The sequence below is a fragment of the Boleophthalmus pectinirostris genome, unplaced genomic scaffold, assembly GCF_026225935.1.
Source record: "Boleophthalmus pectinirostris isolate CB_2022bp ecotype Guang Dong unplaced genomic scaffold, ASM2622593v1 HiC_scaffold_20, whole genome shotgun sequence".
Classification (NCBI taxonomy): domain Eukaryota; kingdom Metazoa; phylum Chordata; class Actinopteri; order Gobiiformes; family Gobiidae; genus Boleophthalmus; species Boleophthalmus pectinirostris.
Genome location: NW_026571153.1, coordinates 31,175,593 through 31,203,270, shown reverse-complemented (window position 1 = coordinate 31,203,270; position 27,678 = coordinate 31,175,593). Strand labels below are relative to the sequence as shown.

At 38.8% G+C, this 27,678-nt stretch overlaps 1 protein-coding gene across 1 annotated transcript; it reads left to right on the top strand.

Moving 5' to 3' along the window:
* Positions 1 to 1,971: 1,971 nt before the first annotated feature.
* On the top strand, positions 1,972 to 27,295 carry LOC110163439 (complement factor I-like). The gene is made up of 17 exons (XM_055156166.1): positions 1,972 to 2,186; positions 2,547 to 2,644; positions 4,752 to 4,905; positions 6,401 to 6,464; positions 7,421 to 7,586; positions 10,047 to 10,231; positions 12,211 to 12,312; positions 13,197 to 13,307; positions 14,723 to 14,758; positions 14,948 to 14,968; positions 15,289 to 15,428; positions 18,200 to 18,303; positions 18,687 to 18,791; positions 20,191 to 20,366; positions 22,401 to 22,502; positions 24,379 to 24,530; positions 27,060 to 27,295. The coding sequence occupies exons 1-17, from the start codon at positions 2,118 to 2,120 to the stop codon at positions 27,126 to 27,128; spliced, it is 1,854 nt and encodes a 617-aa protein (XP_055012141.1). The 5' UTR covers positions 1,972 to 2,117; the 3' UTR covers positions 27,129 to 27,295.
* The last annotated feature ends 383 nt before the right edge of the window (positions 27,296 to 27,678 follow it).

Here is a 27,678-nt window from a genome sequence, read left to right as displayed (position 1 = left end):
CTGGAGAAGCCAGCCAGTTCCCTGCCTCCTCAGCCTGCCTTCCGTTTGTAAAATAAACTGTTAAAACTTGACTGAGTCCTGGCTCTGCGTTGGGGTCCCTCTTGCCAAACCATAACATTTTCAGTTCATCATTCTCATCTTTTTGTTGAAAATCAAACTCCTAAACAGGACCATGAACTCTCAAACTGATCTCAGGCTCCTGAAAATGTGCTGTTTCATTTCTTACAGCCTGAACTCTTGCATGGCATGCTTTTTTGATTTGTCTTTGTTATTTGGGTTGATTGGGGCGTGATGCGTGTAAGAATTATATTTTTACATTATGTAGTTGATGGGACAACCCAAAATGGATGTACATATATAAAGTAGGAAAAAAACTGAGACACTCAAAAAGTACAAAATAATTGAAAAATAGACTGGCTGAGCACAAACCGGCTATAAGGACCTGTAACCCCCTGTATCCTATGGCCGTGCATTACAAAGAAGCCAACCATGGCAGCTGTAAAAGCCTAAAAGTTTGTGCAATTGAACATATTAAAGAAATAATAAGAGGAGGAGATAGACTGAGAAAACTATTACAGAGAGAGACCTACTGGATTTACACTCTCAAGGCTACACAGTTTCCAGGACTCAACAGAGAGTTAGATTTCTCCCCCTTCCTTTAAAACTACAAGCTTTAAATGTGTAATCGATCCTTGCTCTATATCCCTGTCTTCATGAAATTATTTAAGACTAGCCCTTAATATTATGCAACTATAGCTGAAGCACTTTTGAATTATCACACTATATATATCCTTACACTATGTATCTTTTAATATGAGTTTTTATACTATTTTATACTATTTTCATGTAATGTGACCTACACCTATTACTTTAAATCTGCACTGTGATAACCATCTCGAGTTTGTCCTGATGAAGCCGAAGGGCCGAAACGCGTTGGCGTATTTTAACTTTATCTGCCATGTGGTATTAAAGGCTTTTAATTATTTTGAACTTTTTGAGTGCCTCAGTTTTTTTCCTACTTTGTATTTGAGCCTGGTCCCTACACTGAAGAGCACCAAAAGAACAATTCTGCAAATTTTTTTGCATATCCAAGTAGCACTCCTGCCCCCAAAGCCTTGGATGTACATATATGTATGTCCACAGACAATGGGTCCTAGGAGGCTACAACTATTTTGTATTTTTCCATGAGTTTTCAGACTATCTTAAAACATATTGACAGTTTTTTTGCTAATGTGTGCAAATGTGTCAACATGGTAACTGTTGAAATGTCCAGATTTTGTAATTGTAGGCGTATTGATACACAGCTGAACATTAACCATGGTGTTTTATTTACTGAAGAGGATTCCAAGCCAGGCTGAAAAGTGGGTCACAAGTTCTGACAAAGAACTGAGAACATGTTTTAAATACCAGTGTTACCTTACAGAGGCAATATTACTGTATTTTCTGATCTGTTATAATTTAGTTTCTTGTGTTAGAATGTTGTTACTTTCTAAAATATACCTGGAGTTGTGTTTTTGTTTCATTCACACATGTTTGAGTAACCCTTTATAATTTCCAAAGATCAAAATCATAAGTTCCACCTTGTGATGTCATATAGTAGTAACCACAACCCTTTGTCTTTTGTTCAGTAGATATTGGCAACTTCAGGGCTGAAATTATCCAAATAATTCTAGGGCCTCAGGTATGTTTTTGATGAGGAAATAACGGTATAGATCTGAAAGTAGCATAATATGGGCTGTGTAAAACTAAAATAATAATAATAATGGAAATGGTGTTTTTAATGATTTTATTCATTATTTTATTTATTCAATTATTTATTATCTTTTATTTTATTATTTCTTATTTAGTTTATTTATTTTCAGGCACAATGTACTTTGTTCCTTTCGCCCACATTTGAAGTTTGTTTAGTCTGGGTTAAGTGTAACACACTCCCTTTGAAATCAATGAGGGCCAAAAAAGGACACAATATTAATCATCAGATGTTGACATCACAACACCAGAATTTTCATACCTCTCAGTCCATTCACACTTTAAAGAACTGTGTGGTAAAATCAAAAGTCTATTGTAATTTGTATTATAATTAGTTTTGTCATTTGTTGTAGATGTGGAGTTAAAGCATGTGGGTCAGGATGAAACTAACAGGCTTATTTCTGCTGCTGCTGCTGGTGGTGCTTCAGACTTTAGCGGTAAGGAAACTTTTCAATGTATTTAAACATTCTGAAAAGTGCATTGTGTAACTTTCCTGATGGAGGGACCGTCAAATGCTTTTCTCCATGGAGATGTTAATGCTTTTGTCTGGAATGTTTCACAGTATGGTTTTTGACTCTCCAGCTTGCCTTTACTCATTTACATGTGTTTTTGCTGTTTAAATCCATTTTGTATTTATTCTCGATTTATCAGAGTATCTTTAAACTTATCTAGTGTTTACTAATGTGTGCACTGTGTCACCATAGTAACTGCTGAATATTCCACCATAGAGATATATGTGGAACACCCCCACTGTGAGGCCACTGCAAAGTATCAATTAATTCTTTTGTTTCTTTTAGGAGAACCGCTCAGAGGATTTGGATTTTTTAATGATGCAGAGGAGCAAAATACCACACGAGAATCCAAACTTGGGTCCAGAGCAGTGTTTAAAACAGAGGTAAGTGTTACCCTTGTCACAAATAGACTCAGTAATAACAGAGCTTTTCATGATAGGAAAAGGGACATTAAATATGAATACATAAGTTCATTAAAAACATGATTAAAATAGCTAATGTTATTATGAAAATATAAATATTATTTGCAAAAGTAATTCATGGCTTTTATTATTTAGATTTAAAAGAGAATATTGTAAACTTTTTTGTTACTGATAAAGTTTTGTCCTATATTAGCCTACTGTAATGTGACTATAGTGGCTGTATACATGTTACTGGACACGCATTGATCTTTAGAGTAGATGAGCTGTCAATAGAGGGTGTGAATGGTCTGCATTTAAACATATAAATAATTACTGCAGCGCACACGTATTTACCTCTAAAGGCTAATAGAGGTAGTTTACTTACTTTGTTTACAGACTAGAATGTCATGCAAAATGCCATTAGGCCGACCTACTTTCTTTTAAATATGACGGTAAAAGGCAGAATAACAATAAAGGTAGCCTAAAAAACCCAATTTAAAATCCAATAGAGCCAAACCTCAGTTTTATAATCATCTGAAGATTTACAGTGAATTTTTACATCACTAAATATATTGGCTGTTATATCGGCTATGGGCCCCTCCAAAGCCCAAAGTTTTATTGGTATCATATATGCGTCACCTTCCTAAAATAATCGGCAAAGTAATTTTTTGCCCAAATTGACTTTTTGCCTTAATCCTTTCCTCTCAGTGCTGGTCCCTATGGTAGAATTGCCAACACCCTTAGTTGAGTAGATCATGTGATAATAGCCCTTTAGGAGAATTGCCTGTGTCAAGAGTGTGACTTAGGCTGATTTATTTTGCCCAAGTTAAAATAAAATGTGACTTAGATAATTTTCAGTGAAGGCAAAGTCTATTACAATGTGTCCTTTGGAGAAGATTCTGCATGGGAAGAACTGCCACAGAGGGTACAGGTACCAAATGAACAAATAAAATGGGTAAGATATTTCCACATGCTCTGCCAATCAAGGAGAGCAAGTTTTAGGACCTCCAGTCAATCAAACATGTCATACCAGACGAGTGCCATCAGTTTTGTGACAATTTACCACATTCATAAGCAACAGATTAAAAAAAGCTGGAAAAAACTTTTGGTTTGGCAGTGTTCACGTCTTTTGTAAACAAAAATTCCTGAGTAAATGTTTAATGTTCTTAATTGTTGTTGTAAAGTCTCATTCATTTTTCTTTAAAGTTGACATTTGACATCTTTAGAAATCAGTTTGTTTTTGTAGTGCCTGTATCCATTTCCTAAACATGAAACAAGTGACATTAATATTCATGCAATACAAAGTGTTATCATATTGCCCATGTCACAAAAGGTATGGTCTAAAAAATGCCTAAGTTATTCATTTCTTTTTAATTACATAAAAAACAATCAATCAACAACTTTATTAATCCCAAAGGGCAATTCAGATCGCACATCTCTGGTCACGCACAATATATAAATATAAATAATAAAGAAATAAAGAAAAAGAAAGACAGACACCAGACGTTCAAACCACAGTGCATCAGGGACATGGTAACAAATTCACTTTCCATTTAAAATCCTTATGGCAGAGGGAATTAAAGATTTGGCGTAATGGTTAGTCTTTTGCTGTGAGGTGACATAGCGCCTCCCAGAGGACATTTTCATGAACTGTGAGTGCAGAACATGGTTAGGTTGGCTCAGTATGGCCTTAGTCTTTTGTAACACCCGAACAGTGTTCTTATTATGCCAAGTATCATCCTTTGTTACATATTTTCTGAATTAAATCATCATTGAATGCCATAATTTCAAGTTTTGAGTACATTTTTTGTGTTTCCTGAAAAACTTAAAAAAAAAAAAAAAAAAAACAGACTTATGCGAATATTTTAGGAAGGTGTCGATATCGGATCTTTCTAGAATATAGTAATATGAATATATCTCAGCTATATACAAGAGGTTGGTTACACATAAAAAAGGTGAAAAATCTACATAAGAGATTGAGAAACAGTGCAGATTTTTACAGAATGAACAATCGATGTGCCAAACTATTGCTTCAGCCTTCTTACTGAGAGGAGACAGGCTAACCACTCTGTCTCTCTGTTGTTTGTAGACACACGAGAGCGTCCTGTAGTCTGGTGTTCTGTTATCCCTGGGAGCGCTGTGTGAATGGGAAGTGTATCTGTAAACCTCAGTATCTCTGTCCCACTCAAAACGTTACATCCGTTTGTGGACGAGATCACCGTGGTTACAGATCCTACTGCCAGGTAAACTCCATCACTCTTTATGTTTATATCTGTGTTTACTTATTTTTAGATCGTCTTCGCTGTCAAAAAAATATATTTATAGTAGTTTATCATGATGAAAAATGTAGTCATTACTAGTGATGGCGAGATGAAGCCCCATGAAGCACTGAAACGTTCCATCCATTTGCTCGACTCTTGAGCCGATGCTTCAAGGTGCTTCATTTGCTCCACTGCCCCATCAAGTAGCCAAAAAATGTATAACAGGCACATTTGGATACGTTGTTGTATCCAAGATGCTTGGAACACACCAAACACCTCACCTGATTTTTTTTACAAGAAATATATTAAACCAGGGGAAACACCTTGTTGTCAAATGTGTGTATTTGAACACAGTCTGGTGTAATAATAGATTTGCTTCGGGTGCACTGTGGAGTGGGTAAGACTGTTTTTAGTGGCAGGCTAACTATGGCCATTGAGTTGCGCTAGCCTAGCACCAACAACCTCTGCAAATACAAGGATTGGATGGATTATTTCAAAAAGTCTCTCCACATATCTATAGTACTCTGGCTCACTAGGAAATGAGGCCATATGTCCAAAATTCTGAACTGCCCCTTTAAAATGACCTAAATATGAGGGAATGTAACATCATAGTGTTTGGCTCCAGTCAAATGAAGCTCATGGAGGGTGGCAGTTATGAGGCAAATTTCTCTCTTCAGTATCATAGCAACCAAAGAGCCAATCAGGAGCAAGGGTGCGGAAGGTAACTCCACGCCCATATCACTGGTTTGGCAGAGAGCGGGTGCTTAGCAATGCTGTCAATCAACCTGTTGCTAATGACAGCAGGAGCGACCTCGAGGAAAATCTGTTATTAATGTTTATGTCTTAATTTATGGACTTAATAGAGAATTAAAAACCCCAGGATCATGTAGAGCAGGTTAATAAGAAACATTTAAGACAAAAATGACGAGTCTGACAGCAAAAGTTACTTAAAGAGGGGCGATGGGTTTTTTATTGTTGTTTTTTTTAAATAGAAAGTGAATTAGACCCAGAGTCTCATTAACATATTTTATAAGTTTAACATCTCCCATCCCTTGGCTGTCTGCGCTAAGTCGCTCCCCCTTCAGAGCACAATCACAACACAATCAGCAAGCGTCCCACTAATGAAACTACTGCACATTGCATCAGGTTTGTTAAGTTGCTGTGTACTGTTTTGTGTCATGTTTTTGTATATTTTGTTTTTGTATATTTATGTAGAATTGTCATGTGAGAGCATGGGTGACATAGGTTTGTGGGAGAAACCTTTTACAGAATCTTACAGCTTCGAATAGGGCCCTGGAGAGAGCACTAAAATACTCAAACATGCATGCATGACATCTACAACCTCTTCAGGCATGTTTTTGATGAGAGAACAACTTTATAACATGGTAGAAAGCTAAAAAAAACTATTGATTTTATGTCTTTAATCATTTAAATAATCATTAGTTGCAGTCCTAACTCATTTTCTTTATGCTTTTAGGCAATGGCGTCGTCTTGTCAAAGCCAACTCCCAGTAATGTCCCATTTTGCAGATACCTGTTCATGTGAGTTTGAATGCCTCAGATCTTAACAGTAAAAGTCTTGATTACTAAAGGATTTTTGACAAAGCACAGGGCGGCTACTTTGAGGATCTGAGTATAAAATATGTCAGAGTTGTTTAATCTTCTTATACCATGGTCCCACCAACTCAAAATAGTTTTGGCTGTCTGTGAATGTTCAAAGCATTAGTTATTTCTGTTTCAGCTGAAGCTTGTCCCTTCTAACTGTAGTTCATTTGTTTACCCATTGCGATGGTGATGCTCACAGCTTAGTGATATAGAACAGTGATTAACTGTTGCCGGAACTACCTGTGCAGTTATTTCACATTTTCTTTGCTACATAATTCCATATACCTTCATATATTGGATGGCTTCTGTAAGTATATAAACTGTAGAAAGTAGTAAAAAAAAACAAAGAAACAAAAACACTGAATGTGTGTGTGGTGTGTCCAAACTTTTGACTGGTAATGTGTTTTAAAGGGCCCATATTGCACTGATCTGTGTTATGTTTCCTTATGAAAAACATATCTGGAATTGTGTTTTGTTTCATTCACACATGTTTAATACACAAATCCTGCATATTTAGGCTCAGTTATTTTCTCAAACAGAAAACACTCCTTGTGATGTCATGTGGTAATACAGGAAGTGCACCACTGTGTTTTAAACTCCATGCAAAGTCACTAGAATCATTTGGATCATTTCAGCCCTGGAAATGCAACTAAACTAAAGGTAACTTGAACTTGAAAACTACCACTACACCACATCACAAGGAGGAACAGAGCATTTTGGGCTTTGGAAATGGATTAATAATAAAGGGCTACTCAAACATGTGTGAATGAAACAAAACACAACTCCAGGTCTGTTTTTGAAGAGGAAACAACATTATAACATGACTAAAAGCTCACAGGAGTCAGTTTTGTGTGATATAGGATTTTTAATTTTCATTTTGTTTCTATCCAAAGCGGAGCATAAGATCTACAGCAGCAGTGAGGACCCGGACACAGGTGCGATCCTTCTGGAGATACCGAACCCCTTTAACCCTGAGACGGCCGACTGGAAGCTGATCTGTGGCTCGTCCTGGAACAAGGTCGCCGCAAATGTGTACTGCAAAGAACGTCAACATCCACTGTGAGGAAACTGGACTCAACTAACAGATAAGAACATTACGTAACATTTTCAGTAGAGTGTCTGCCACCTGCTTGTCTATATGGAGGTGTTATTGCTGTATCTAGAATGTTCCACAGTATAGATTAAAACTTTCTATCTTCTTGGAGACCAAACCAGACCTAGTTAAAGGTCAGATCTGCGGAGAGGTGACCCTGCTCACAGTCAGTATGTTGTATTTCTAGGTATTTTTGAGCTATAAAGCCACCTGTAATTAAATAAATGTAAGGTAGAGCTGTTTAATGTCATACTGTGGAACATTCTAGGCAGAGCAATGACATGTCCATAGAAACAAGCAGGTAACAGACCCTTAACCAAAAAGTTACATCGTGCACCTTTCTATGTAAATTTTTTTTTGGAGTTGTGTTTTGTTTCATTCACTCATGTTTAGCACACATATCCTGCATATTTAGGCTGAGTTCTCTCAAACATAAAACACAGGAAGTGCTCCACTGTGTTTTTAAACTCTATACACCTTCACTAGAATCATTTGGATATTTTCAGCCCTGGAATCGCCAATCTCTACTGAACTTAAGGTAAAAGGAGCTTCATGACATCACAAAGTGGAACAGAGCATTTTGAGCTTTAGAGATGTACAGTCCCTGACAAAAGTCTTGTCGCTTATCCATTTTGTAGAAACAAAAGCTTATAATCTGACTTTAAATTAATCGATTGGTTTTAGAAATGTCTCATATGAAAGCTAAAACCCTCACAAATTATGCTCAGTATACTAAAATAAATTTGCTTCACTGAAGAAAGATTGATCATTTAATGAACACAGAAAGGTCAGATTTTGGCAAGACAAAAGTCTTGTGGCCTTGTCATATGATGCACCCAATCCTAGATTACAGCCTCACCTGTGATCAGTTACTGATCAATCAATTAGTGGGTGTGTATAAAAAGAACCCAGCACACCAGACCTTCACATCAACTGCAACTTGACCTCTGACAACATGCCTAAGATCCACCCTGAGACCAAAGCCTTAATTATCAAGAGGCTGAAGACCAGATCCACTGCTGAGGTGGTGACACCTTCAATGTGTCTCAGCGTCAAGTACAAAGAATAAGAAAAAGATCTGAAATGACTGGAGATGTTTTTTGACAAGCCCAGGTCCGGCAGACCCCGCAAGACAACTGCTCGGGAGGACCGTTTGTTGATTCAAAAATCCAAGGCCCCTTTTCCACTGCAGCAGACTCCACCAGGCCTGGTCACCTCAAGTCCCTGTGTCAACCACAACAGTTTGTAGAATTCTGTCTCGAAATGGCCTCCATGGTCGAATCAGTGCACAGAAACCAGCACTAAACAAAAGGCAATTAAAAAAACCGTGTGGCATTTGCCAAGGCCCACAGCCTGCTAAAAGGATGGACACTGGAAAAGTGGCAGAAGGTGGATTTCTCAGATGAATCCTCGGTTGAATTACATCACAGCCGCCGCAAATATTGCAGGAGACCTACTGGAGCCCACATGGATCCAAGATTCACCCAGAAAACAGTCAAGTTTGGTGGTGGAAAAATCCTAGTCTGTGGTTCCATCCAGTCTGGGGGTGTGTGAGACATTTGCAGGGTGGAAGGCAAATATCAATAGCCTAAAATATCAAGAAGTATTAGCTCCTCTTACATTCCCAACCATAAAAGGGGTCAAATTTTGCAGCAGGATGGTGCTCCATCACATACTTCTATCTCTACATCAAAGTTTCTCAAGGTGAAGAAGATCAAGGTGCTCCAGGACTGGCCAGCCCAGTCACCAGACATGAACATCATTGAGCAGGTCTGGGGTAGAATGAAAGAGGAAGCATGGAAGGCAAAACCAAAGAATCTTGATGAACTCTGGGAGGCATGTAAGACACTTTCTTTACTATTCCTGATGACTTCATCAACAAATTGTATGAATCATTGTCGAACCGCATGGATGCATCCTTCAAGCTCATGGAGTCATACAAGATATTAAATATGGATCTCACAGCACCACTACTCAATTCACTGACGTTATGCAACATATTTTTGTATTTGGAGTAAATTATTTGTTAAATTTTCTATAGGCGACAAAACTTTTGTCTTGCCAAAATCTGACCTTTCTGTGTTCATTAAATGATCAATCTTTCTTCAGTGAAGCTAATTTATTTTAGTATATTGAACATAATTTGGGAGGGTTTTAGCTTTCATATGAGACATTTCTAAAACCCAATCGATTAATTTAAAGTCAGGTTATAAGCTTTTGTTTCTACAGAATGGATAAGCGACAAGACTTTTGCCAGGGACTGTAGATAGACTAATAATAAAGGATAACCCAATGTGTGAATGAAACAAAACACAACTCCAGGTCTGTTTTTGAAGAGGTACCAACATTCTAACATGATTAAAAGCTCACAATAGTCAGTTTTGTGTGATATAGGACCTTTAACTAATTTATGTGTTTTTTCCTAGAGGTGCACAAGAAGCTCTCAAAATCCAATTTTCTGACCTGAAGAAGGAGCATGGATACCCAAAGAGCTGTGTTCATGTTGAGTGTGAGGGGTTTGAGAATAACCTGGGAGAGTGTCGCCTCCTCACCCACAGCAGCATGGACCACACAGTCGCAAAGGCAGACTGCTACAGCGGCCCCATCAAAGGTCAAATACAAACACAACTATGAGCAGTGATTGAAGAAATACTTGTATTTAAATGTATTTAGCTACAGAATACTAAATATCTACATGAAAAAGTATTTTGTAACATATTCTGATACATGGACCAATCTGAGATACCATATTTTACGGGCTATTAGTCGCTCTGGATTATAAGACGCACTGTCATTAAATGGTCTATTTTTTTAATTTTTTCACAAATAAACTGCGACTGACCCATTGAACACAACAGTTAGATGGCTCAGTCAGACTTTGTTTGTGGCATTCACGGTGACTCTGGGCTTTGTTCAGTTGTGGCGTGTAGGGAGGGTGCTGTCTGGGACCAACGGATTGTCAGCGTGTTCGCAGTGACTCAGTTGTTCAGTTGTGGCTAGAAGTGACACATTGTACTCGCTTTTTCGGTTCATTCCTCCATTCCGTTCCTCGTCTGCGGGGAGTGATGAGAGTGGCTGAGGGTGTGTTTCGCTGTGCGGTCGCTGTCTGCTCTGTGCGTGTTTGCGTGAGCTGCGGGTGGTGCGGCTTTGTAGTTTACTGAAGTCGTGCTGGGACATGACTTGTAGTTTACTGAAGTCGTGCTGGGACATGACTTGTAGTTTACTGAAGTCGTGCTGGGACATGACTTGTAGTTTACTGAAGTCGTGCTGGGACATGACTTGTAGTTTACTGAAGTCGTGCTGGGACATGACTTGTAGTTTACTGAAGTCGTGCTGGGACATGACTTGTAGTTTACTGAAGTCGTGCTGGATTCATGTATAGGGTGCTCTGGATTGCGGCCGTTTTTTGATAGGGTTAGAGGCTTAAGAGCGCGCCTAATAGCCCAGGAAATACAGTACTTTTACATCGAGCTAGATTACAGCTACAGTGTTGTGGTCAAACTGTGGCAAAAACTGTTGTTGTATCATTAGGCAAAACTTTTCACCCACATTGCCCAGTATGAAAGCGGAGTGTATGTGTAAGTTTAAGTGGTGGTCAGACAGACTGATGGTGAAGATTGGCAGCCTCACTTCTGTCAGTCCGTCCCAGGGTACTAGTATCTATAGTACAGTAGTAACTTGCCACCACTGAATGCGGAGTGGATGAATAATGCACCAAATTGTAAAGCGACTTTAAGCTCCTGAAAAAGTAGTATTTAAGACTAATGAATTTTTATTATTAATAACATAACATTTTTGTTATTATGTATTAATTTATATCTAATTAGAGATGAAAAATCACACGTACGTGCGCTTTTTGTCTCACTAATACTGTGCAGTTCAAATCCAAACTTGCATAATTAAGTACCGATACCAGAATACAGCTACTCAAAAGTAGTATTCAGAATATGTATTTTCGGTACATGTATTCAGTTACTTCCCAAACCTGACTATGTGTAATATAGGTTGTTTACAATCACTACAAATTTAATGGCCTTAAAAAGTTTTATTTCTATGGGATGTTAGTTTACCGTATTACCTTTTTATTTTTTATTATTAAATGCTATATTTGTCAAAAACAACATATTTAACAACATTAATAAAATGACTGCACATCGCATCAAGTTTGTCAAGTTGTTGTGTACAGTTTTTTATCATGTTTTTGTATATTTATGGAGAAATGTTGTGTGGTGCCGTAGGTTTGTGGGCTTGAAACCATGAGGAGAGTTTGAATAAGACACGGGAGTAATCGCTACTACTCAAACATGCAGTGATGACATCTAAAACCTCTTCAGGCATCTTTTTAATTAGGGAACAACATTATAACATTATAGAAAGCAAAATAAAATTATTTTGCATATTACCCCCTCTTTAGAGGCCCTTTGTCTTAAAAATGTGGAAAAAATAACTAGTTAATTTTAAACAGTTTGCACTGGTCCAAAGTTATTCTTAACTTATGCAAATCCATTTTGTAATTTTTCTTGCTTTTTTCTCTAAAATCTGTACTGTGTATTGCCATGGTAACAGTCCATTTGTTCTTCTGTATTCCAGGTTGCAACTTTAACTGCGTAAACTCCAAATGTATTTCCAGGCTGCTCACGTGTGATGGTGTTGACGACTGTGGAGACCGAAGTGACGAGATGTGCTGCCAAAGTAAAGTTAAACAAGTTTTTATTCATTAAAAGCACCCGACTCAGTTCTTTCTGTGACAGAGGGGTGCTCTGCTGATGGTGAATCTGTTCTGTGCTTCTATTGTGTTGGAGATGGTTCATATTAAACTTTTCAGAGCTTATACATCAGCAGGTCATATGCATTGACTGTATATATGAATGGACATATATTCTAGCCTTCTAGTGTTTTGGTGGTGAATTACTTTGCGGTGCATGGACCTCGATGAAGACACAGAACTATATTTCACCCTCTTGTCATGTGCACAACCACAGACTGTATAAAGAGTGAGAGTGACGTCACTCATAGCGTTTGGCTCCAGTCAAATGAAGCTCATTGAGGCTGACAGTTAAACTTACAACTCACCCACTGCACCAGACAATAGAGGGACAGATAATACTCCCTACAAGGGTACAACAACTCACCCACTGCACCAGCTCATTCTCCAACAGGCTCTTACAGCTCCACTCAAACAATGAGAGATACTTGACTACTTTCATACTATAATACTCCCTACAACTGTACAACTCACCCTTATGTACCAGATAAACCTATGTCCTGTCAATCATCATATCATTTTCTCCTTACGACCTCTGTATATAGCTGAGATATTTTTATTACTTATTTTCTATTTAATTTTTTACGTGTACATATACATTTATATAATGATGCCTTATTTGACATCAGTCTCTTGCTATTTTTATTGCTACTTATTAAGAATATGTATTTTTTTGTATCTGTTATTACAATATTGTAATATATTGTGATGTTACTTGCGGTGCTACTGTGTCCAAGTCATTTCCCTTGTGGATCAATAAAGTTTGTCTAAGTCTAAGTTGATTTATTCACACTTTTTGGTGTTGTTTCAGAGTGCAGTGGAGATGCGTTCAGGTGTAACTCTGGAGTGTGCATCCCCAGATCTGCAGTCGGGGACGGAGTGAGGGACTGTCTGGACGGAGGAGACGAGGTGAAAACACCAGGTGAGATCATTACTATTATTGGTTTATACAAGACTGAATTAGTATTATGTTCTTAAAGGTGCATTGTGTAACTTTTCCAGTGATGTTATTACTTTGTCTGGAATGTTTCCCAGTATGGTGTTAAACCTTTCTATCTTCATGGAGACCAAACTAGACCTGGTTACAGGTCAGATCTGTGGAGAGGCAACTCTGATCACAGTCAGACTGCCTGTTTTTCTAAGTATATTTGAGCTATAAAACCACCTGTAATTAAAAATATGTAAAGTAGAGCTGTTTAATGTCATACTGTGGAACATTCTAGGCAAAGCAATGACGTATCCTTAAAAATGAGCAGGTGATAGACCCTCCACTAGAAAAGTTGCACAATGCACCTTTAAAAGTGTGTTGTCATGGCATGTATTAGCAGCAAAAATGTTGAATCTGTACGCTCACAAATAAACAGAATTACCTTAAATAACCTTTTATATTTATTAAATTAAACTTTCTTTAAAGAGGGGGTATTATGTAAAATCACTTCTTACATGTTATAATGTTGCGCCTTCAAGAGATGTCATCCATGCACGTTTGAGTAATCTAGCGATCTCTTCTGGGCCATATTCAAACCCTGATACAAAACACAACTTTACACAGCGACTTCCCAAACCTGATGTGATGTGCAGTAGTTTCATTAGCGGGATTCACGCTGATTGTGTTGTGATAGTGCTCTGAAAGGAAAACTCAGAGCATCAAAAAGGTGTTATATTATGTTAATATGTTGTTTTTGGTGAATAGAGCATTTTCAAAACTTTCAAAAATGTCATGTGTTACAGACAATACCCCAGTAAAATACTAGCCAGGCTGGTGCCACCTAGTGCTTCCGCTCAATTTCATTTCTCTCCAGTGACTAGATCAGGAATTGGAAAACACTAGACAGTTTGTAAGAACCCTGAAAGTTGTCGACCGTGCACCAGCCAATCAGCGAATAGCTGTGAAGCCATGATGTGGATGATGCATTTTTTTATTGCACCTTTAATTCACAAGTTCACTTCACAGAAGCGACAATGATCGTTGACAGACATGTTCACTCTCTGCTTTGTTTGCTGTTGTTTACTTGGACACCACTGAGCGTTCGGGCGCATTACAAAAGTCACGACCAAATAATAATGATTGGTTAAATAAAAAAAGTACCCGCCTACTGTTAAGCGAACAAATTCTAATGCTGCGTGGTCAGAACGGTTTCCACGAAGTGAAACGGTCTGATGAATATGGCTTGTAAAATACCCCCTCTTTAAATAAAAAGTCTTAAAAAAAAAGATTTGCTTTTGCTTAACATAAAATTATGCAAAGGTGACATTTATTCAGGCTAAACATTTTATTTTTATGTACTCAAAAATAAAGAGTAAAGATTATAATAGAAACTTTTTTTTTCCCCACAGAGCAAATAGCACCTGACTTAGAGAGGCAAGACCCATGTATGTATAATCTCATGTTCATAATGTTCACTAATGTTGACACTGTTGACTAGAAAATTCAATAATGCATAGACCAAGAAATGAAATGTTAAGAAGAGATGTCCCTTGATGATTGGCATTAGATCTAGAAATAAAATGTGTATAAAATTAATAAAAATAATTATTTATCTTCCTGTCTTTTTTCTGCAGATGTCACCACTCCCAAAAATGGTGAGTTGTGTATTATTTTCAGATAAACATGCACCAAATGCTGAACTAGAGAGAATTGTTTATCCTAAAGACTCATTTATGCTCTTGACAAATACAGATACAGATAGAGACTTCTGTTCATCGTCTGTGTTGTTCTGTCTGTATTCTGTATTCCATCAGATGATCTAAAAACTCTTTCACTCTTGCACTCTTCAAAAGTCTTCACTTCCGGTTTGTTTGCCAGGGTCTGAGCGTTTTCTGTTTGAGAGAAGAACTAACCCCAAATTAGCAGAAAATAGGGTATATATGGGCTCTTTAGTTGTACGTTTTGTGTTTTTTAGAGATCAGGTTGAGCAGACAGAACATGGAGTCTCAGGTGAAATGTGGAGTTCCAAACATGAACATTGTGGATGACGAGGCGGTGGTGGAGAGAGGAAGAGGCCGCACAAAGAGAGTGGCTGGAGGGGTGCCCACCACACCAGTGAGTAACAAAGGTACAGAGGGAGATAAAAACAGGTCACAGCTGCAGAGACACTAAAAACACATCCAAGTTCACTCTAAATCCATATACAAACAGATTATACTACCTTAGATTTAAAGCTACCATCTGGAGCCTAGAGACCTAGGCTGCGTTTACACATAGCCAGGTATGTTGAGAAATGAATATTTCCCTCCCTCCACTTTCTAAAATAACATCGTGCAGCACACAGCATCGTTACATTTACATCAGCCTGCATAAATACGCCACCTTGCGCCGTCATAACTACACCAAGCCTCTGGGTTCACCTGGATTAGATTCAAACCTGTAGCATTTATTTCATGACAGTGTAAGTTACTCAAAAATACTTTGAAAAAACATGCTTAACTGAGCGGGCTTGCCTCGCCACAGATCTGTTAAAGAAGTGGCAAAATTGCTGACCTCCTAGCCTCATTGGTCTCTGGTCATAGATCTGATCCTTCAGCTATGTGTGCAAATACAAACACATGAAAAGAGTTTGCACCAGAAGAAATGCGACTGTTGCTTCCATGATCATCATCATAGCAAAAAGCAAACATTGGTTGCATGTTTGGTGCATAAAAGATGGGTACAAACGAAGGGAAATGTGTCTCGTGTAAACAGAGCCATAGAGCGCATCTAGTGGTGATATGTGAGAACACAACAGGACCGGGTCGGCCAATCCATTTACTTGTTGAAAGAATATGCTCAGTGTTGAGAAGGTTACTTTTAAAATGTATTCCCCTACAGATTACAGATTACACACCCCAACATGTAGTTTGTAACGTAATCCATTAAATTACTTAAAGTGAGTAACGTAATCTGATTACTTTGGATTACTTGATATTGTCATGTTTTTTTAAACGACATGAATGTAGCAACCACATCCTGAAAATTCTCGTTTGTTGTCTTCAAATTGTCTGAGCCCAAGTCTCCATGAATAAACAACTGTTTGCTGTAGAGAAACAAAGACCACGAGATCTTAATATAAGAGGTTTTGTCTGTTAAAAAACAGTAACAAGATCAGCCTTTCCTTCACCAGATTAAAAAATATTATTGATAGAGAAATTGTTTTTTATATGAGATCACCTTAAATTATGTCAGCCTACTGTTAGGTGTCATGTTGTTTAGACCTGGTTTAGTCCTGGTTTAGTTCTGGTTTAGTCCTGGTTTAGTCCTGATTTTTAGACCTGGTTTACTCCTGATTTCAGACCTGGTTTAGACCAGGTGTAGACCAGGTCTTTAGTTCTGGTTTAGTCGTGGTTTAGTCCTAGTTTAAACCTGGTTCAGTCCTGGTGTAGTCCTGGTTTAGTCCTGGTTTAGTCCTGGTGTTAGTTCTGGTTTAGAGGCGCACAGGAGGAAGCGCGGTTTACGCGAGAAAACACGTTCCACACGCGGCGCACGAGACGTCGGTGTCCGCGCAGTAACTACAGAAGGAGACGTGGTCCGCGGGTTCTCAGGTTGATGACGATGATGAAGGTGTGTGTTTCTGTGTGTTTGTATGTGTTTGTGTGTGTTTGTGTTTGTATGTGTTTGTGTGTGTTTGTGTGTGTTTGTGTGTGTTTGTGTGTGTTTGTGTGTGGTTGTGTGTGGTTGTGTGTGGTTGTGTTTGGGTTTCCGGCAATGAGTGGAATTACCGAAATAAATAAATGGGATGTAGCACAAAATGTGAAAACAGGAAAATACCGCCTTGTAATCCACTTATTTCAGCAAAGTAACTGTAATCCAATTACCACTCATTGAAGCAGTAACTGTAACGGAATACAGTTACTCATAATTTGTACTCTGATTACGTAACGGCGGTACATGTAATCCGTTACTCCCCAACACTGAATATGCTTAAATAACTAAAATGTTAAAGAGATTAAAGCCACGTCTAATTTCTCTTTCCTCGCTTCCTTCTCCTTGATTCCTTTCTTCGATCTTCAGCTTCATTTTTCAGCTGTCGATCAAATGTGTCATTAAGTGGTGTCCCAAAGAAAACCACAGACTGGAGGGAGCAAAGCATGAGGGAGGCTTCAGGAGGCAGACATCAGAGAAAAGAATCAAACTTTATTAAACTCAGTGAGGAGTTTATATCCTCTCTCTTCCATGTGTCTCCTCTGTGGGCAGCACTCCCTCACCCGTTTCCTGCAGAATCGAGAGGAATCAAGGAGAAGGAAGGGAGGAAAGAGAAATGAGACACGGTCATAGTCCCTCCAGTGTGTCTTGGGTCTTCAATGTGCCTCCTCCCAATAGGGCAGAGTTCCTCCTCTGAGAGGTGTCCAGGAGGATGCGCTCTCCTCAGCTGCTACTCTCCATGTGTAAGAGCATCGGCTCTACTCCGAGCTCCTCCCCCATCTCTAAGGGAGCGCCCAGCTGAAAGTAATTTTGACCGTTTGCATCCACCATCTTGTCTTTGGTCATTACTTAAAGCCCATGACCATAGGTGAGAGAAGGAACTGAGATTGACCTGTAAAGTGTGTGCTTGGAATTATTTAAATAGTTTGCATACATAAAGCAATTCAAAACCCCCAAGTGATACAATATAATATATTAGGCTCCATATACTTTTGTGCATATGGTAATATTTATATATATTATGGCTTGATTTTTCCATCTTATTCAAAATATCTTTTTTCAGTTGTTTTATGTTAATCCAAAGCAATATTTGTGAGTTATAGATAAATCTGAATACTAAAATAAAACAAACTCATGGACATGAAAATAAAACAATGATGTACAACACTTCATATCGCTTTAACCGTGTCATGCAGCACCAGATCCAGTGGCAGGTGGCGGTAGTAGACTCTGGGATGATTCGCTGTGGAGGAGCGTACATCGGAGGCTGCTGGGTCCTCACAGCTGCTAGCTGTGTCAGGTATAAACATGAACTGACTGACTGTATGTACATAGACTGTATAAAGAAGTGGACTAAGGAACTGTGAAGTCACCTATAGCGGTTTCAGTCAAATGAAGCTCACTGAGGTTGGGAGATATGGCACAATTTGGAGCAGAGTTTCATATTAGGGATAGAAATTGATTTACGGAAAAAAGAGCAAATTAAAATCCAAGGAAAATGAAATGGAGCCAGAATCGATAGAGCTGTATGCTCCTCCATGTTCACTTCCATTTTGGAACGCTGTGGCTAGCTGGATAGTTATGTCCATTTAAATATACAGTCTGGTACTTACCCACTGTGAATTTACAACATTTAGTGTTTTATTTATTTACAATTATAACTTTTTAATGTATTCCTTACAGGTCAGACCCCTCTGGTTTTATGGTGAAGTTGTCTTTGTGGAAGAGGAATAGAGCTCAAACTACAACTGAAATTGTCCCAGTGCAAAACATCCACATCCACCCACAGTAAATACATTCAATTATCATGCTTTTTTTGTCTTTTACTCCTGATGCACTACCGTAAACGGCCTATATTACCCTATTTTCTGATCTGTATCCCTACATCATTTGCTAGAAGAGAGAAGTAAACTCTCACTGGACCAAATCTGCCAACTGCTGGATATTTGTTTAAATACTTATTTTCAATTCAGAGGGAACTTCTACAGGCAAATCCACGGCTATGCCATGGGCTCACCGGTCTCTCCTATCACTGCAAACTTACATATATGGAACAGTTTGAACAGAGTGCATTGGTTTCGTTTCCAGGTACGCCACCCACACATTGGTATTGCTACTTTGACAAAAAAAATAATAATTTTTTTCCTAAAATTTAAGATTTTGAACCTTTTACTGCACATATTAATGCTGCAGATCTGAACATCAAATTCACTCATGAAGAAGCCAAGAAGAACACATTGGCTTTCTTTGTGCAGTAACTATAGGAGAGGACCAGTGACTCCAGGTAGAGGTCTTCAGGAAGCCCACACACACATTACACAATTACATTCAACAGAAGACAAACAAAAGACATGTCTAGTACTGAACGTGGTAAGTGGACAAGCAGGCCGCAGGACTGTTATTGGGTGAAGCTCTGGCAGGTTCAGGCAGGAGATTGGATGAGCCAATCCAATCCACCAACCACAGCAGCATGGAACAGAAGTAAAGTCAGAGTCACAACCGACCAATCAGATGCAGGGACTCCGACAACTTATGCAAATTTGTTTGCCATTTTAGTTAACATTATGGTTTCTAGGTAACAGCATATCTGCTGCCTGTGTCCAACCAGGAAGTAAAATGATAAACTAGACAAAACTAGGTAAGTTATAATATGCAGTCTAAAGGGCACATATTACGCAGTTTTCTGATCTGTCATGTTGCTTCCTCATCACAAACAGACCTGGAGTTGTGTTTTGTTTCATTCACACATGTTTAACGCACAAATCCTGCATATTAAGGCTGTGTTCTTCTCTAAAACTTAAAATACTCTGTTCCACCTAATGATGTCATGTGGTAATGCAAGAGATGCTTTACTGTGTTTTAACCTCCATACACTTTCACTAGAGTCATTTTGATAATTTGAGCCCTGGTATTACCAATCTCTACTCAACTAAAGGTAAAAGGAGCTGTTCACTTCAAACTACCACTACATGACATCACAAGATGGAACAGAGCATTTTGAGCTTTGGAGATGTACATGGACAGGCTAATAATGCAAGATTACTCAAATATGTGTGAATGAAACAAAACACAACTCCAGGTGTGTTTTTGAGGAGGTAACAGCATTGTAACATGGCTAAAAGCACAAAAATCAATTTTGTGTAATCTGACTTTTAAACTCTTCTTCTTGTATTTGCGCCTTCTTTAGATACAACAATGTCACCGACGAGAACGACATCGCTCTGGTGGAGTTGAGGAAGCTCCCGTTTCAAGAGAAGTGTTTCAGTGATAACCCAGTGGTGCGCCCCGTGTGTGTGCCCTGGACCCCTCACCTGTTCCAGCCCAACCACACCTGCACCATCTCAGGCTGGGGCCGCACCACAGGTACCACACACACGACGACAGAGGGAGATATAAGGGACTTGAGGTTTTTAGTTTGTTTTTTTAGTTGGCATTTGGTGGTCAGCAGATTTAGTCCTCTTACCAGTTCCAGTGTTTTCTCCATGAGAAGAGCAGGTTAATACAGACATTTTGAGACCAAAATGATGAGGTTCAGTGCAGCACATAGTGTCACCTAGAGTTGGGACGTTTGCATTTTTTTATGTCGTCACACCGCAATAGATGTATTATCACCTGTTCATCTAATTAAGGAAAATCTGCTTTAAATTTAGATTTTTCCTTAAATTGCACATACGCAGTGTGTATAATAGATCAAATAATGCTCATTTATTAAAGGAACAGTGTGAATTTAGCTTTAAATGCAAATTACATCATTAACTGCATTAATTGGCCAACGCATGCACCTGTCTGCTCCTGCCTATTGACACCTCACTCTGCATTTTTTTTCTTTTTTATCATTTCAAACTCCAAATTAGGAGTAAACGTGTGAAATCGTGACAGTAAATAACGTAGGAGGTTTGACTATTAAACATAATGCACAAATATGCAAGAAGCAACTGTTTCTTTCCACTTTTGCCGGACACATGAAACTCGTGCGTGCATTGTGGTCACACGGACAATGCACATGCACAGACAGCTAAACTAACACTGTACTTCAGTTTTTCAGCACAACTGGATTATCAACACACAAGGAGACAACACTGTTTAACTTCACTCATTCAAGACATTAAATATCCTATCTGCTTTATTTTGTGCCAGATGCACAGGACGAAGACACGTTTTTCAGTCACAAAAAAAAAAAATGCATCTACTGTAAAAATTCCAATGATTTTCATCTGTGCAACTAATGAACCTGATGCTCCTACTTTAAAAGCTAAACAAAAGAGCGAATTACACACGGATTTAAACAGAATCCGAATTAGGACTTGAGGGGGAAAGCATCGCATTTTCAACTATCAGCCTCTATTGTTACAGAATACACATGTAGGCTATTCATTAAATTAAATACAGCGTGGGGCTGTGGCTGGGCTCTGACTGCATGATCACAGAGAAACTGTGGTAATACTTTCTCAATGGCCTGCTCTTCACTTCTCGATGTATTTAGGCAGTTTATGAAGTTGGTTTTCGCATTTCTCTGGGTATTTGGGCAGTTTATAAAGTTGGTTCACTCACCTACTAAAAGATGCTTGACAGAAGACAGATTAAAACAGTCACTAGAGTGATAAACAAATACGGCAGTACAGTAAAGATGTAAAGATAAAGAGAATGCTATTGCAGTAATCTAGTCTGGAGGCGAGGAATCCAGCTCCACGCGGTCCACATTGCTCCATACCTCCTCTACATTGCTCCAAATCCCTGTGTTAAAAAGTGATTATTTTCTTTCTTGTAGACAGTTTGTGTCCCAATTGTTTTAACAGGCAGAAGGAGCTGCGAGCCGGCGTTATGAGCTCAGGTGCGCTCTGTAACTTTTCTGCAGCAGCGCTTAGGTTTTCAGATTTTGTAGACCAGATGTTTTTTTCAAAATAAAAGAAAACTATTTTAACAGCAAAATAAAGGTTTAATATCTGTGAAATGGCTGAGAATATGTATTTAATGGAGTAAATTATTGACTGCTGTTTTAAATATAATCTTTCCATATTCCAGTGTGGATTTTTTTTACAGACTGCATGGAGGCAACACAGTTATGCTTTTTCAATACTCTGGTATATGATTTTATCATCATATTGCCCAACTCTAATGTCAAGTCAATTTAAAAGTCTCATAGTGCCCCTCTAAAGCTGCAGTGTGTAACTTTTCTGGCCTTTTTTTTCCTCCACAGAGATGTCATTGCATTGTCTGGAATGTTCTACATTAGGGTAAAATGTTAAACGTCAAACTTTTATTTCAGTGTTTTCTGCTATAAAATATATTGAAACACATGTATTCTTATGGTGAGCACAGTCGCCTCTTCACAGATCTGATTTGTAACTCTATGGAGAATTTGTATACATGTATATCTAAATATCTGTATTTTTCCAGGGGGTAGACCGTCTACAGTCCTGCTATGGGCGAAAGTCTCCTTGATTCCTGAATGTGAGCGGTATTATGAAAACACCATCAAAGCAGGAATGATATGTGCAGGTGAGACCATTACTGAGAAATAATTCAATAGAATTTCCATTTTGAATGTATTGGAAATCTGACCAACCAAAGCAAGCAACCAAAAAGCCAATTCGAGGCTACTGAAAGTAACGCTCCTTCCCATCTGCACCACCACCACTAGCCAGAGAGACTTCAAGAAAAGGAAGAGCAGGATTGGTCTTAATGTTCAAATCTTGATTTATTGACAAAATAACTAAATAAAAACCTCATGTAGAGCGAGTTATTATGAACATTTTAATGACTAACAGCAGCAGTTACAGAGAAAGGAGTGATGATTTTACAATAAAAAGTGAATTGGAGCCGCTGTCGATGGAGCCATAAGAGCGTGCATGCTCACCAGCTACTGTATGTTCATTTATACAGTCCATGTTCATCAGTCAGTTGTTCTTATACTCTACAGCAGGAATACTCATTGCAAGACTCATGAACCACATGCAGCTCACCAGTCTTTAATTAGTGGCTCGCAAGCTTATACGAAAAATAGTAACAGAGCCAATATATTTTTTCAAATGTGCTAGATAAACATATAATGATCATTGCAACCCAAGCATTACACGTAGTGTAAGTATAAATCAAGGCTTAATTATGGTGTTTCCTAATGGGGACGCCGTGACACCAGCAAACAGTGATGCGCAGGTCCATGTATAAATGACCTGTACCCGACCAACGATTTCAACTAACCCACCCGCAACTCCGACCGCAAAAAAATATTTGAAAATAATCTACCTGACCTGCTGCCTGACCCGCATTTTAAAAGGTAGTCCATGCTCTTGATTAACATCATCGAAATGAAGTGACCAACATAAATGAAGTGAAATGATGTTAAATGAAGAGCTGCGCTAAACCTGCACACGTCTGATCTTTGAAAACATGAACCATCTCCAACGTGATATACGCACAAGTCAAATTCACCGTCATCACTCATCACGTCATTACACTTTATGCAAATGAGCCATGCAGTTTTAAGTTTTAAGACATAAACAAATGTGTCAAAGCTGCATTAAACACATTATTATAATCTCAAACGGGCTGAGGTGGCTCTATATTGCTTATGGTTTATATGTTGTAAAATTGAGTTTATTTATGCAGATTAGTAATAGTAATAATAATTATGATCAATTTAATACAAAAATTATGTTTTTTTATAACAGTTTTATAACTTTATAATTATATTACATTTTATAATTAAATGTATACTTTTTGTATAAATCTTTTATTAATATAAAAAAGGTGACTTGGTATGTTGGCGTATGTTGGGTATATGTGGTTCTCCTCTTGATGTTGCTCTTCCAGTGTGGCTCTTGTGAATTATGAGCATCACTGTTAAAGTTTAAGGCTTACACTAAATTGACTCTTGTGAGCTTTAAGCCATCATCAGAAACAGACCTGGAGTTGTGTTTTGTTTGATTCACACGTGTCTGAGTAACCCTTTATTATTAGCCTGTCTACATCTCCAAAGCAAAAATGCTCTGTTCCACCTTGTGATGTCATCAAATGGTAGTTTTCAAGTTAACACCTCCTTTTATCTTTAGCTCAGATTGACAATTCCAGGGCTGAAATTATCCAAATGTTTTTAAACTCCAGTTCATGGTGTTTAAGAACACAGTGGTGCACTTTCTTATTACCATATGACATCACAAGGTGGAACAGAGTGTTTTCTGTTTGAGAGAAGAACTCGGCTTAAATATGCAGGGTTTTTGGGTTAAACATGTGCGAATGAAACAAGACACACCTCCAGGAACGTTTTTGATGTGGAAACATGGATAACATAACAGAGAGCAGAAAATAGCATAATATGGGCCCTTTAAAGCTCACAAGAGTCCCTTTTGTGTAATATTGGACCTTGTTGTCACAGGTAATCTGGATGGCTCTGTGGACGCATGCGCTGGGGACGGTGGGGGACCCCTGGTGTGTGAAGACGAGCTGGGTGTGTCCTACCTGTGGGGCATCGTGAGCTGGGGTAAAGGCAACTGCGGAAACTCAAACTCCCCTGGAGTCTACACACAGGTAACAGGATGGAGCAATCCAGGGTAGAGAGCAATTGGCAGTCAAAGGTTTTGCCTGGGATTGTTTAAGCATCAATTCCATTTCCTTTTGGGCCTAATATTGCTGAGTTTCAGATGACATTACAACACTCTGGCCAATAATATTTCAAGTAGGACAAAACACCTAAACTCCGTTCACAACTACATTTCAAACAGGCTCTATTCACGCTTACCAGAAGACATTTGGAGACATGCAGATGTCGACTTCCATTGTAGTTACCGACACTGGACATGTGATAAAACCATGGATTTGCCATAAAAATATCTCAGTATATGTTACAAACCAGTGCTAGGCAAAAAAGAAAGTAACACAAACAACATGTGATGTATATATAAATGGCTTTTATAAAGTAAACGTAAGTAAGTATAATAACATAAACAAGATGTTTTACATAAGATAAATCAAAATTACAAATACAACTAAATAATACCTCTAATGGGTTAAGTATAAATGAAAGAAAATACAAATGCTCAATGGCCGAGCCAAACCAGCAAACAAACAAATAATAGGTCAATAACGACCTCTAGAGTCACAATACGCAGTTCAACTTTGCAAACAGCGGACAACAACGGATATGTCAATCACTCAGTGTGGCGAACTGAAACTGAGATTCAGCCTCCAGGAGGAACAGGTGCACAGCACTTTTATTGGATGCAGTGATGTGATGTATAGGAAGGGGACTGGAGGAACGTCAATCCTTCAACCAGGCACGACGAACATCGGACCCAGCCCAACAGCGATGGGACCACACCCCAACAATCAGGCGCCAGGTACCACACAGGACATGCAAATACGGAAGACACAAGCGATAAAACAAACGGGGATTGGGGGCTGGACCGCAAGCCGTAACAGTATACAAGAGGTTGTAAAACAATGCAAAGATCATATGATGATTGACAGGACATAGGCTTATCTGTTACATAAGGGTGAGTTGTTGTACAGTTGTAGGGAGTATTATCTGTCCCTCTGTAGTCTGATGCAGAGAGCAGGAGTGTCCTTAGGAGCAGTTTGTCCAATGTCCTTGTGTCCCTCACTGTGACAAATGTCTCCAGTTCAGAGTCGATCATGTGAGCAGCTTTACGGATCAGTTTGTCAATGTCCCTTTTTCTGGTGCTGCTTCCCCAGCAGACGACAGTGAAGTACAGGGTGCTGGCCACCACAGACTGGTAGAAGATCTCCAGTAACTTGTTGAGCTTTCTCAGGAAGTAGAGTCTACTCATGCCCTTTTTGTACACAGCATTACACTTGTCTCTCCAGTCCAGTCTGTTGTTCACATACAGTAGATGCCAGGATACTTGTAGCAGTCAACTATTTCAACCTCATGGCCCTGGATGGTGACGGGCTCCACTTGTATCCTTTTCTTCTGAAGTCAATCACCAGTTCCTTGGTCTTGTCAACGTTCAGGAGCAGATAGTTTGCCTGGGACCACTCCCCGAAGTTTTCAATCAGTGTCCTGTCCTCCAGCTCCTGTCCATCTCTGATACACCCAAACACTGCAGAGTCATCAGAGAACTTCTGCAGGTGGCAGGACTCCCAGCTATACTGGAAATCAGAGGTGTACAGAGTGAACAGAAACAGAGACAGGACTGTACCCTGGAGCCTTCCTACATTACTGACCACAGTAACAGACAGGATGCTCCCTGTTGCACGTACTGAGGCCTGCCTGACAGGTATTCAGTAATCCAGGAAACAATGGAGGGGCTGACACCCATCCTGAGCAGCTTCTCACTCATCAGAAAGGGCTGGAATGTGTTAAAGGCATTAGAGAAAATGAAAAACAATATCCTCACAAAGCTTTTCACACTATCCAGGTGTGAGTGAGCCCTCTGCAGAAGACAAATGACAGCATCATCCACACTAACATGAGACTAATATACAAACTGTAGAGGATCCAGGGAAGGAGTCACCAGGGGTCTGAGCTGAGCCAGAACAAGTCTCTCAAACACTTTCATGACATGAGACGTCAAAGCAGCTGGTCTGAAGTCATTAAGTCCAGATGGAATAGGCTTCTTAGGCACTGGCACAATGCAGGAGGTCTTCCATAGCACTGGTATCCTTTCAAGCTTCAGACTCAGTGTGAAGAGAAAGTGCAGGATCCCACTGAGCTGTGCAGCACATGTCCACAGCACACGGGGGTTGACACCGTGGGGCAGGGGGTAAATGTGGGAATAGAGTTAATCACACACTGTTTTTTGTTGAAAATTAAACACCTAAACAGTAGTTGTCATGATCTCCTGAAGGTGTGCTGTTTAAATCCATTTTGTATATATATATTTTTTTTTTCAGTTTTCAGACTATCTTAAAATGTTTTTGAGCTGTGTTTGCTTATTTTGCTTTTTGTGTGCATAGTGCCACCATGGTAATTTCGAAAGACTCCACCCTGGAGACACATGTAGAACACCCCCAGTGTGATGTCATTCAAAGTATCAATAGTGAGTTCTTGGTTCTAGTCATTAACATAAATTGCTGTGTTTTTGTTCTTGTTTCCAGGTGGCTCATTTCTACGAGTGGATCCGAATTCACACTGGATGGCCGCTTGTCACACAATATAATTCTTAGTCCTCATGTTTACATTTTTCCAACATTGTACGACACCAAATAAAATAGAACTGGTTAAATAAAGGTTTAACTTGTTTGTGAATTGGGTGGAATAATAATTTCACAATGTCTCTCTGTGCTGATTATGGTTTTACAGTCAAATCTCAGCCATCAGATTAAACATGAGTGATCCTTACTGGCACACGTGTGATTTTAAAGAGAATAGATCGTGTAGATTTCACCTTAATTCTGAAATATCTGGACATCTGGTTTACTTTTCACCTTCTCATATCATCAAACAAAAGAGATTTTTGTGAAAAATAGACTTTATTATAAATGATATTATATAACGTTTACTGATACGGACAGTTTAAATGATGTGAAATTGATAAATAGTGAAAGAAGAATGTGCTCTGACTAATGTACAGATGTTGTAGCTACATAGCAGCTGAATCTCTTATGTCAGTAATAAACACAAACATCATTGATTTAACTAATGTCGACTTTGATAAATGTTAGCTGCAGAAATCCATGTCTACCATCAGTCTGGAGGTTTGTCAATGTAGTAAAA